Below are 13,513 nucleotides of genomic sequence, written 5' to 3'. Positions count from 1 at the left end.
TACTCTCTCATGTATGGAATGATCTGGATGGCAGAGAAGCTACACTGTATTCAAAGTACATTCATTATCAAAGTATGTGCGCAGTATACAACCCTGAGATTTGTCTTCCCACAGACAGCCACGAAGCAAAGAATAACCATGGAACCATTTCAAAGAAAAACATCAAAACCCCCTCCCCCACGTGCAAGAAAAAACAAATCGTGCAAACGGCAGCAAAAAAAAATTACCTAAAGCACGGAATATAAAACATAAAATCAAAAGGCAGATTTCAGTTCAGCTCAGTGTTCATTACCTGCAAGCTGCCTCGATTCAAAAATCGCCCAAAAGGTAGTAACAAAAAAAAAGAGACCAGAAAACAGAATGTGAATCAGAGTCCAATCTACAAACCATGTTGATTCAACTTTACTCTGGCACCATCCTCCGACAGCATCGGCAGAAAGAGCGAGACTGACATGTATCTTAACACATGTGACAATAATTTATTCTAAATTCAACTTCATTAAAAACATACTATCAAGTCATTCTCACACTGATGTCAGTGGAACCTTAAAGTGGTGCATTTTCCACATTAAGTTAGTGATATTAGAGACTGCAAGTTATTTGGAACTATCTTAAGGACAAGAAGGAACTGATACGTGCAAGCCTTTTCTCATTTAGTAAGACCTACCTTATGTTTGGGAAGGCACTGGAGCAGAACTTGCTCTGGATCCCTCTTTCTCTGCAGTGCCAGAAAACTGACCTGCCACCTTCTCAGGCGTTCATACACATTTTTAGCGATTCCACCAACATACGTTTTAGTTGTGTACCACAGCCAGTACCTGATTAATGCAAACAGAAAACAGCGAGTTCATCATATTGGTGTGAATCTCCAGAGCCACATTTGCAACTTTCAATAGCTTAGGGGATAGAAAAGGGAGAAAATATTTGGAAAGAGGATGTGTGAAAAGGGGACTGTTACAAACCCAAGTGGCAAAAATAACCAAACGCTCAATTCACCAAGCCCACGACCACATATTTTTTCATTTGCATATTTGTGCATCTGTGTAATTTTAATCTCCCACCCTATAGAATATACTCTTGCTCATTGGACTGCAGATTTGTCATACAAGAGGAGATCAAGTGGCCATGGACTGTATTCTCATAAACTTAGAAGAATATAAGTTGATGTCATTGAAATGAACAAACTCCTTATGGGGGTCAACTAGACAGACACAGAGATAATATTTTTCCTGGTTGAGGAATCAACAATCAGGAGCCACAGTCTCAAAATAAGGGGTCAGCCATTCAGGCCAGAAATGAGAAGGTATTTTTTATTCACCCAAAAAGTTGAGATTCTTTGGAATTCTCTACTGAAGAAGCCTTGGGTTCCACACCAGCAGGTTCAGGAACAGTTTTTACCCTACAACTTTTAGACTCCTGAACCATAGTGGCTAACTTCACTCACCACTACTCTAAACTATGATCTACAGCAACTCTTTTCATTCATGTTCTCAGTAGTATTTTTATTCACAGTTTGTCTTCTTTCTGCACGTTGATCTTCGTCAGTCTTTATCTATGTATATTTCTTGGAAAATTCTATTGTATTTCTTTTTTCCCTGTATAAATGCCTGCAAGGCAACAAATCTTAAGGTAGTATATGATGGCATACACACTTAGACAATAAATTTACTTTGATCTTTGAGAATATTTAAGGAAGAAATCCAAGGGATTTTTAGACATTGTGGGAACATAGAGACTCGGAGCAGTAGAGGAATGTAGCACTGAGGGAAAATGTAGCCACAAATTTATTGAACATCAAAGCAGGCTGAAAATAGATTGCCAAGTACGCTGAACGTCCTGTTATTAAAAGTTTGAACAAGGAAGATACATACTGGTAGTGGGTGTCTGAATATTTAATGTGAAGTATTAAGTGGAAACTATTCATCTAGACAGAGGAGAGCCACATGGCAATTTTGCTCGATCTGATCTGCTAGGCTGATCTTGTTTGTTTGACAGTTCCAGAGAGTAATTTCCCAAGGAATTATCTTACTTATTGGCTCTGGGGTTTCTGCCACCTGAGCCGTGGATTTCTCCTCCCATGACAGTGTTTTGGGCTGCAGGGGGTGGAGGATGGATGGCTGATGGGAAGGAAGAGATTAATTAATTTGAATTTTCTCCCCCAAGGGCTGTAGATGTTCAGTCATTAAGATTATTCAAAACAGATAGCTTTCTGAATATTAATGAATCATGGGATACTATTGGAAAAAGATTAGTTGTGACTTTGACAGGCTCAAATGACTGGACGGCCTCCTATCTACCCTTACGTTCTCAATGGTGGAAAGATTTGTCACAATACTCTAACTACCATGAGGGTGCGTGAAGTTTGATGGACCATCCTACCTGTCACTTGTACATAAATGTCATAAGTTTAGAATATCTTCCACATTTTCAACTATGCTGCTCCAGTCAAATGTTGTCTTCAGATATGGTGCAATGTCTGACATGCTGTGGATTGATACCCTGTGAATAAATGCACATGAGAATTTTCTGCCCTGGAAAGGCCACATTGGAGGTGCTGTGCAGAAGTACGAGCCAGTCTTCTATAAGCCGTCCCAGTAGAAAATTCTCATTGTGCATAAAAGCATAAGGTGCCAGGAACAATCATTTAGACCCTATAATTATTGCATGATGGAAGGGTCACTTGGAGGGGAACAGACAGATGACATCTTGGGCCAAGAACCTCCATCAGGACTGGAAAGGAAGGGGGCAGAAACCAGAATAACAAGGTAAGGGGAGGAGCAGGTGGACAGACTGGCTGGTGATAGATGAGTCCAGGTGAAGGGAAGGTGGGTGTGTAGGTGAGGGGAGATGAAGTAAGAAGCTGGTAGGAGAAAGGTGAAAGAGGTGGCTGATGTGGAAGGAATCTAATAGGAGACAACAGTGGACCATGGAAGAAAGGGAAGGAAGATGGTAACCAGAGGGTGATGTCGGGCAGGTGAGGAGAAGGAATAAGAAGGTAACCAGAATGGGGAATGGAAAAAGAAATAAAAGGGGGAGGGGCGACTGATTTGTCTCTGTACACAGTAAAAGACAGGATCTCTTAGTGGCTACCCCTTTCACTTTGACTTCCTATTCCCATTCTGACATATCTGTGCATGGCCTCCTCTACTGCCATGACGAGGACAAACTCAGGTGTGAGCTACTCCTTCTGCATAGACTCTAACCTGGTGGTGTGAGCACTGATTTCTCTAACTTCCAGTAATTTCTCAGAAAGGGTGATTTAAGTTTCTTTTGAGATCCCTAGCAGAGATATTTAAATCATCCTGACAGGTGAGGTGCCGGAGTGCTGGAGGATAGCTAATGTTTGAGAAAGGCTCTAAAAATAAACCAGGAAATTATAGGCCGGTGAGCCTGACATCAGTAGTGCGAAAGTTATCGGAAAGTATTCTAAGGGACCGGATATATGAGTATTTGGATGGACAAGGATTGACTAGGGTTAGTCAGCATGGCTTTGTGCACGGTAGGTTGTGCCCAACCAATCTTATAGAGTTTTTCGAGGAAGTTACCAGGAAGGTTGATGAAGGCAAGGCAGTGTATGTTGTCTACATTGACTTCAGCAAGGCATTTGATGAGGTCCTGCATGGGAGGTTGGTCAAGAAGGTTCATGCACTTGGCGTTCAAGATGAGATAGTAAATTGGATTAGACATTGGTGTCTACTGGAGTGGGGTCCATTGTTGTTTGTCATTTATTTCAATGATCTGGGTGATAATGTGCTTAGCTGGATCAGCAAATTTGCAGATGACACCAAGATTGGAGGTATAGTGGACAGCGAGGAAGACCATCATGGCTTGCAGCAGAACCTGGACCAGCTGGAAAAATGGACTGAAAAAGGGCAGATACAACTTAATGTAGAAAAGTGCAAGGTGCTGCACTTCCATAGGACCAGTATGGGTTGGTCTTAAAGTGAATGGTAGGGCACCGAGGAATGCGGTAGAACAGAGAGACCTGGGAATACAGGAACATAACTCATTGAAAGTGGCGTCACAGGTAGACAGGGTTGTAAAGAAAGTTTTTGGTACATTGGCCTTCATAATTATTGAGTGCAGGAGATGGGATGTATGTTGAAGTTGTACAAGACATTGGTGAGGCCTAATTTGCTGCAGTTTTGGTCATCTACCTACAGGAAAGATGTAAATAAGGTTGAAAGAGTACAGAGAAAATTTACAAGAACGTTGCCAGGTCTGGAGGAGCTGAGTTATAAGGAAAGATTAGAACTTTAGTCCTTGGAACATAGAAGATTGAAAGGAGATTTGATAGAGGTATACAAAATTATGAGGGGTATAGATATGGTAAATGCAAACAGGCTTTTTTCCACTGAGGTTGGCTGGGAACACAACTAGAGGTCATGGGTTAAGGGTGAAAAGTGAAAAAGTTAAGGGGAACATGAGGTGAAACTTCTTTACTCAGAGGGTTGTGAGAATGAATAATGAGCTGCCAGCACAAGTGGTGCGTGCAAGCTCTGTTTTAACGTTTAACAAAAGTTTGGATAGGTACAGTACATGGATGGTAGGGGCCATGGAGGGCTATGTTTCCAGTGCAGGTTGATAGGAGTTTAAATAGCTTGGCATGGACTAGGTGGGCCGAATGGTCAGTATCTGTACTTTTCATCGACTCTATGACTTCCCTCCCTCTCTTTTTCCATTCCCATTCTGGTTTCCAGTGGGCTGGGTTAAAGTGTCAATCTTATTTAAATACTTAAGTCTAGAAGTTCCTAAACTCAGCTTTTTCTTCTTTGGAGGCCCATGAATGACAGGGAGTAGCAGGAATAATGTGGATTTAAATATTTGAAATGATAACATTAAAACATATTTTATGTATGTTATGTAAATATACCACATGTATCAATTTAATGCAGAACAATATTATATGAGAAAACATTTGAATGGACAGTAACTGTGAAAATGAAAACATCTGTAGCACGTTGTACATATGAATATATGTGTACAACATTAGCTGGTGTTTATGCTGGTAGTCCATGACAGTGGGTGTACCCTGAAACAGGAGCTCAGGATACAACGTGAATGGGATAAATCATTTTTCAAAAGGAAGAGGATCATCTACTGCAATTATTAAGCTGTAGAATAAAGGGAAGGTTGTAAACTTTCCTGAACAAAGTGGAGATTCAGAAGGTTAGGGCATGAAGTATAAGAAGTAAATAATCAATTTAAGCAGAAATGTGATAACACAAGATCATGCAGAGTTGGGCCAAAGATGCCTCTGATGCTGTAAGGCTCTTTGACTCTAGGACAAAATTAATTACTTTTGAAATACAATATTATGAGGCAACCACAGAAATATAAGAAAATATAGAATATCATTTCTCCAGTGAAAAGCAGGAAAATCCCAAAAGTCAAGCACATATTTTACGATCATTGAAGCTCCTGGAAGTAATAATGGTTTATTTTTACAGCCCCGCCCAAGGTTGCTATTTGAAATGTTTTCACTAGAGAATGCTAAAGTCCCTCATTTAAGTCAAGATCTAGTTTATGCACTAAACTGTTATTTCAGAATCAGTCATTCATCTCAATTACAATCCGAGCAGCAATGGTATTTTAATGTAATTACATAACTGAAATCTTGGTTTAAACAAATTACCGTGCTTGCATGTAAAAAGAATGGGTTTTACGCCCAAGCTACTTCCAGCCTAGGCTCCTCAGCAGTTACTCATTTTGAATGCCAATGCACAGAAAATGCATCAGGATGTTTAGCTAAAACCTCTATCAACATTTCTACGCTTGTATGTTTCAAAGCCTCCAGAAGCCAGAGGGCTATTTTAACACATTACACTCCAGCAGTTTCTATTGATGGATTTAGCTGGGTGTTGGAAGGACAAGCAGAACCTCATTTTGGGAATTCCATCATCTACAATTCCTGCGTGTTACATTCCAACCAGACTCAGAAATATAAGGCTTTCCTTATTACTGCTGGGACAAAACTGCAAGCTCCCTAACAAAAAACACTTGTAGAACTACCACTGCAATAACTCAAGAAGCATGGTATGGGTATAGTAGGGTAAGAGGCCTGTTTCTGTATTCCACCGCTCTGCAGCTCTACGTGGTTCATTTATGGGAACACTTTATCCAGCTTTCCCAGTGATGCATGGTTAATAACAGATACTACAAATGGCATTCTTTACACGTCTTACCATGAAAAATGGTGAACTTCAAAAATGGCGTAAAGGTGAGTGAATTCCAGCACCACCTGATCTGTAATGTCCATCCAGTCCTGAACCTCTGGATCTCCATGAAGTAAATGAACTTTGGAATGGTCCAGAGTAAAACCTTGGTCAATGATTTTGTTGAAGAATTACAAAATTAGTTTTAATACTTTTTCTTTTAAAAAAGTGACTATCATTACTGATTCTAAATAGGCTACAGAACATAAACAGTGAAGGATTCAGAAAATGTAGTTAAAAAATGACACTAGTTTTGAATTCCTTATTACTCAGGTAGGACAGATGTGCAAAAGTCCTCACACTCTATTCTCAACCATGGGCACGTCCTCTTAGCTAGAGGATGATGAGTTGGGGGTGGGGGGAGAGAGAAGAAATCATAATTGGAAGAATAAATGAGGAAATAAATACTAAGTATCATTTTAGGTAGCATCTAAAGCACTGTACTTGTGAAAATGTTTCTTAAATGAAGGACACCAGCAAACATAAATGACCTCTCATTCATTTTAATTATCAGCGTCTACAAACAGTTCTGCTAGGAGAGAATAGTGAGATGTATAGCGTAGTTCTCGAATACTTAGTGGTGAACTGTCTGTACTGGGAGTAACATTTTTGATAACTGCAGCAGCCATCCTAGTGACCATACTGAAAATGTTTTATGTACCCAAGCCTAAATTTTTTTCCGACTTGACAAAGAAGGCATGCATAAAACAGGAGACTGATTAGTCCATAATTAGGCAATTGAAAAGTTATGTTAATGGTGAACTTCAGTGAAATATACATATTTAATGCCCAAATGACTTGGTGTCTGATGTAGTAATGGCAAGATTGTTAAACTTGTCATGCCTCAGTGGAACAGCAATCGCAGAACCTGCAACATAATCAGGTATCAGAAATACTATAAATCGACAGATCTTTGACATACTGATCATCCTCAAAGTTACAACGACTCAAAATGGATACAATCCAAACTGAGCAAATAGCACGATTCTAACAAAGTAGTACGAGTGTGACTACATCTTACAAATCTGGCATTCCTCTGCTCCAAAGTGAGCAGCTATGGCTTCTCCATTTAATAACAGTCCTGGTGAATGCTCTTTGCACTCTCTCCAAAGCACTGATTTCCATCTTAAATCAAGGTGTCCAGAATTGGCCAGTTATTCAAGTGGATTTATTCTTCGGTTTTGTGCCATGGTTTTATGGAACCCTTGACTTCATAAACGAAAATTGCTAAGTAATTTATCGACAGCCTTCTCATTGTGTATTACTGCCACCAAAGTTTTGATAGAAACATCCCAACTGTCTCCGTTCCAGCATTCACTTTAAAATTTCATCACTAAGATTTGAAACTACCAACTAACATTCACCAGTGTTTCAGAACACTGACCTGAGATCCCAGAGGGCAATGGAAGCTGAATCGTAACTGGTTTCAGAAAGTCATCCGTTGAGTTTTGTGACAGGTAGAGCAGAGGGCTTGCAAGAGAGTGCTGACCATCTGTGAGCTCATGTAACTCCTCTACGGTAACGGGGAACACCTATGTTTGAATTCAAGGCAATGTTAGAAGCATCAAGGCAAACAAAAAGAAAACAAATTGGGGAAAAAGTACAATTTTAGAGGAAGCCATTCCCTTTACTGGAGGATGGAGCTAAGTCAGATACAGTCACATTCTTAGTGCTCCAAATGAAACACATAGCACAAACCTGCATTTTCACAGTGCGAGTCTCATTCACTGCCCCGGGTGGAAAGATCACCTTGATATTAGGATCCACAGACGAGAACAGTCGGGTTCCTTCAGTTGGGACAGTGCACTTATTCTCCTTCAGTCGTGAAATAACGATGAACCAGGAGAAATGGAGCACACTGCAACTGGCCATACGTCGTGACTGCATAGAAAAAGGTAGTTTTAAAATAGAATACATTGTTAAATCGTAGCTGGAAGTATGCTAATTTTAACCATATAACCATATAACAATTACAGCACGGAAACAGGCCATCTCGGCCCTTCAAGTCCATGCCGAACGCTTACTCTCACCTAGTTCCACTGGCCCGCACTCAGCCCATAACCGTCCATTCCTTTCCTGTCCATATACCTATCCAATTTTACTTTAAATGACAATACCGAAACTGCCTCTACCACTTCTACTGGAAGCTCGTTCCACACAGCTACCACTCTCTGAGTAAAGAAATTCCCCCTCGTGTTACCCTTAAACTTTTGCCCCCTAACTCTCAACTCATGTCCTCTTGTTTGAATCTCCCCTACTCTCAATGGAAAAAGCCTGTCCACATCAACTCTATCTGTCCCCCTCATAATTTTAAATACCTCTATCAAGTTCCCCCTCAACCTTCTACGCTCCAAAGAAAAAAGACCTAACTTGTTCAACCTTTCCCTGTAACTTAGGTGCTGAAACCCAGGTAACATTCTAGTACATCTCCTCTGTACTCTCTCTATTTTGCTGACATCTTTCCTATAATTCGGTGACCAGAACTGTACACAATACTCCAAATTCGGCCTGGTACAGTTCTGGTCAATGCAAGTTAACAAATTTTAATCCATAAACTGTTTCTATACTGAAAAATTCTGGCCTTTGCGATATATTCAACAAAAAAAATCCTCAAAATTAAATATAGTAGCTGTACAAAGACTTCTTCCCTACTTCAATCCCAGAGGCATGCCATTTAGAAAAAGGTGCCTTCAGGCCACCATATGATAATCCACTCCCTACTTATACCAATCCCATTGCTCCTTAACTGCTGCGCTGTTGCAAATGAAGTGCTACTTAAATGTGTTGGTGTTGCTGCTGTCTCTGTTGCAATTAACTATGAGATAATGTAATGGAAATTGGAGAAGAAAATGTTTAATTTGATTTTACTAGTGGCAGGAATGATGACGTTTTCTCTAAATGGTTTTGAAAAAAAAATAACATCAGAGCACAATGGAAGATAATGGATCTTAATCTTGTGTTGGAAAGTAGAGTTAATTCTACATCCAGTAGGAAAATATTCCTCATGTGCTTTCTCCTGGCACTAGGGAACTCTGTTGTAACCATAGGAACTCCATCACCATGACTACTATTAAAGAATTCTGTGACATCATCCAAATGATAGAGACAAATGTAAGTAGCTCAGTAGTCCACAAACAACACACTATACAACCCCAATGTACAATTACCAAAAGAAACCAGACAGAGCAAACTTCCTCAAGTAAGATCATGTTCAAACAGTGGAAGAACGTGTGCAGTCCCTGAGAACGACAGCCAATTGTATTGTGCAGATGACAGAGCTCGTAAGACATACTGTCGAGCAAATCACGAAATAAGCTAATACCACAAGGACCCAAAATAGCATGCAGCACACAATCTTCTTTCAAATTAAATGCCACACATTACGATGATTAATCTACTTGCAAAAGAGATCTGTCCAAGTCACTTACAATTGTAATCGTGGAGGAGACCTGCTTCATTAAGGAAATCATTAATGTATTCAGCTAATTGATCCAATGTCATGTGTATGTCTGATCAATATAATCAGCCATCGGAAAGGATATAATATACTTTATATGATTCCTTTATATTTTTCTATCAATAATGTTGCTGGAAGCACTTGATAGCCCTCCACTCTACTACAGTAAACTCACTCATCTGGAATTTATGCATCTGTATTCACGCTGCTGCATCTGCAATTTTGTAACTAGCAAAGGTTTTAAGAATATTGAACAACTTCATAATTGGTTTCAAAATGTAAATTTGAACACTGCACAACTGAAAAGGACCATACTGCCCATTATATATATCGAATTCTGTGATCTTGTTTTAACTAGTAGTCTAGTCAGGTAAGATATGAGTAAAAGGCAATTCAGAGCCTACATTTTATTTCATTTTCATGAGAATAAGCTGAAAAGGTGACTTTTCTTTCAAGTATTAAACAGAGTAACCGTGAGAAGACATTGGAGGGCGGTGCAGATGTCGGCTAAACAGCAGCAACACTCCTGATCATTTGGTCTTTTGCGTGATCGTGAGTACAGACATTCATTCAATTTACTTTTTGATGTATATAGCACGGAGCTCGACGTGAGTTCTTCCAGCAGTGTGTGTTTGTTCATTAATGCTAATTAGTCTTAAAAACATAGTGGAGTAAATCAATATTTAAAATGGTAAGAGGTAATATATAGTTTAATATATTTAATGCCTTAAACCTAGAACACTAGTATGTGATGTACAGTCATTTTTAAGCAATTCTCATGTTGCGTGATAGCTTTTGTCCTTTAAAGGTTATTTCCCATTAAAGCTCCAATGATCATATAGCACTAATTTCGTGATGCATGTATGTAACAGTAAAACCTAGCCAAAACAGGACAGGGCCACCACACTTTTTTTGCGATTTTGTTGACTCAGCTTCTGTCTGCTGTCTATAAGCCATGCACTTGACCTGCACAATGAGAAAGGATTTCATGCACAGAACATGGACACATCAGGCTCTCCACAAAACATGCACAAAATCTCACCCCAATCTTAAGCATACACACTAATACATCTTAGTAGCATTGTGTTAACCGAGGAGAGGGGATTCACAGCACTTCTACCTTGTCAGCTTACACTAATGCAGAAGTTACGAAGCAACTCAAGCAAAGACATCTGCAAGGCTTGTGATTTTACAGGGGAGGTGGTCAATCAATCAATCGGCTCTTGGACAAACTCTGACCTGCTCCACGACTCCTGGTGGAGGAAAGAACGGTTCATTCACTGTTTCAGACAGCAACTTCATATCAAGAGTGGCTTGGGGACAATGCTGCCCCCTTGTGGAGGGTGTACTTTCACAACACGGTCACAGCAGACGAGCACAGCGCTAACAACTCTTGAGAAGCTCGCACATCAGGACACAGCAGCCTACTTGATTGGCACCCATCCACCATCTGAAATATTCTTTAACACTGGCACACAGCCGCTGCAGGGTGCACCACCTACAAAACGAGGTAAAGTTACTTGCCCAGGCTACTCCAAAAGCACCTCCCAAACCCGCAATCTCTATCACTGGGAAAGATAAAGGCAGTAGGTGCTTAGAAAAACCACCAGCTTCAAGTTCCCCTCTTAATTACACACCGTCATGATTTTGGATTAAATCACTCTTCCTCTGATGTTACAAACATTCCAGGAACTCCCTCCCCTCGAGCTCTGTGGGAGTTGTTCCTCTAAAAGTTTTGCATTAGTTCAAAAAGGCGCGCCACCAGTCCTCCTCATGCGGTATTAGAAATGGCCAAGAAATGCTGGTCATACCCGTTGATGAAAATGAATGAAAGATAAGCCAATCACCTCCACATTTCTATTTTAACCAAAATTTTTTTGCACAAATGCCTTGGCTGGCATAATTTGATTTGCTCCCAAGTCTAACAAAGATGTTATACACATAATTAACAGCAAGATATAAAGTGAGTAACACTAAAAAGTACACCTCTAACATTTACTATTTGAAGAATTGATCAATCGAAAGATCTTCCAACATTAAATACACTTTTATAATTATGAGCATGACTAATTACCCGGTACCTTAGAAACCTTGGTCTCCAAATTATTCCAGCTTCCATTGAACGTTCGCATCACAACTTCTCTTTTGTGGTCAGAACGAGAAGAAATATATGGCATCCAAATAACCACTTCCTGTACAAAGGGAAATTTGTCACAGTAATAGAGTCCTATGGTACAGAAATGGGCCCTTGTACCCAACACATCCACGTCAACCTTTTGCTCATCTATACTAATCCTATTTGTGTGCATTAACATTATATTCTTCTATGCCTTACATCAGGCACTAAACAATAACTTGCCTTATAAGGTTAGGTGTATGTACAATTGATGTGGTCTGGATTACAGTTTACCATTAAAACCCAAAAGTCAACCAACTGCTCCCACGGTACAGACTCGACACAAATCAGACATTCGGTTCATAATATCTGATTAGGAAAAAAGGGAAATTCCTCTCTCAATCTGTAGTGCCTAGCTGTATGCAATTCACCATTGCTAAGCCTCTAAAACAAATTTACAAACATTTTGCGATCTACTAACATCCCTCACTACAACAATTATCTGAGGCTATACAGTGGATTCCAGTTAATTGGGGACATTGGGACCAGTACATTTTGGCCCAATTAAGCAGCTGTCCTAATTAGCAAAAGGTTCATGGAATTGTTAAAAAGCTATAAAAAAGCCAAACTGTTTAACTGAGTAAAATTTGTGTATTTAAATGAAATACAGAAAATATTGGAACACTACCTATATCTCTACAGTACTATAAAACTGCATACTAGTTCCTAATGTTATCGATGGGAGGAATTCATCTGCTGTATGTTACCATGTTATTTTGATTTACTGTAAATGAACAAAATCAATGTAGACTCCTAGTGCAGATAATGAACTGGTGTCATTCAATGCTTTTGACAATTGCACCCTCCAAATCTTCATGTTCATTGAAACATTCAAAAAGATTATCGATACCTTTAAATTCTTCGTAATTCTTAACTTGTTGAAGTTGGGAACTTTATTTCATTTTCACTCCTGGCCATTTCTGGAATCTCCAATCCTGAATGCTTGGAACCACAGTAAGCAAAACAATTCCAAATTGCCTTACTGCCTATTTCTCGCCAAATATCAGTGACAAAAATCACTACTTTTTGAACAGGAACACACGCAAGTAAAACAGTTTACTCTAAATACGATGTAGTGTCTAATGGCCACACAAGTACATGTGACTGATGCTCGTTGGAAACTATTTGGCAACTGCCTCCTGCCCTAATTAAACAGCATAGTGTCCCAAATAAACCAAGGGAATCCCAACTATTTTCTCGAGTAGTTTTTGTTTTTAAGAGTTGTCCTAAATAAGTGGCTGCCTCGATTAACCGATGGCCTAATTAACTGGAATCTACTGTGCTAATACAAATTAGACCTAGTAGTTTCAAAAGGATTCACTTCAGAATCATTCATGTATATTAAAAAGCACTGACCACCCTACTACAAGCAATTCCAGGAAAAAAACCAACATACATATTTAGATGAAGAGTTCGTACCTTTTTAAATTGTATACCATGAGGAAGTAGTTCCAGAACAGGGCTCAGTAAGAAGTCATGATGCTCGAGTTTCACCTGCTGAGGGTCCGGGGCTATGACATTGCAAGAGATCACCGTCACCAAAGAAACAGCATCAGGTGGGAAATTGATTTCAATCCCGCAGGGCAAAGCAACATTGCAACCCTCAGCAGTAACAGTGAAGCTGGAACATATCAGAATAGTACATTTAGCTTCCACAGTGCATCT

The 13,513-nt window shown here is 39.7% G+C and overlaps 1 protein-coding gene across 4 annotated transcripts in view; it reads right to left on the bottom strand.

Annotated features, from left to right (window-relative positions):
- Positions 1–13,513, bottom strand: part of pidd1 (p53-induced death domain protein 1) — a 67,086-nt gene that overhangs the window by 33,922 nt on the left and 19,651 nt on the right. For all 4 annotated transcript variants that reach the window (XM_073049232.1, XM_073049235.1, XM_073049233.1 and 1 more), the window contains exons 6-11: positions 13,268–13,469; positions 11,754–11,864; positions 7,914–8,096; positions 7,600–7,747; positions 6,186–6,321; positions 668–818 (exon numbers count right to left, since the gene is read on the bottom strand). In XM_073049232.1, the coding sequence (XP_072905333.1) occupies positions 668–818; positions 6,186–6,321; positions 7,600–7,747; positions 7,914–8,096; positions 11,754–11,864; positions 13,268–13,469 (931 nt within the window). The remainder of the gene's footprint in view (positions 1–667; positions 819–6,185; positions 6,322–7,599; positions 7,748–7,913; positions 8,097–11,753; positions 11,865–13,267; positions 13,470–13,513) is intronic.

The sequence above is a fragment of the Hemitrygon akajei genome, chromosome 6 (genome assembly GCF_048418815.1).
Source record: "Hemitrygon akajei chromosome 6, sHemAka1.3, whole genome shotgun sequence".
NCBI classification, from domain to species: Eukaryota; Metazoa; Chordata; class Chondrichthyes; order Myliobatiformes; family Dasyatidae; genus Hemitrygon; species Hemitrygon akajei.
Note: the sequence above shows the minus strand (reverse complement) of the source record. Positions and strands in the feature narration are given on the sequence as shown.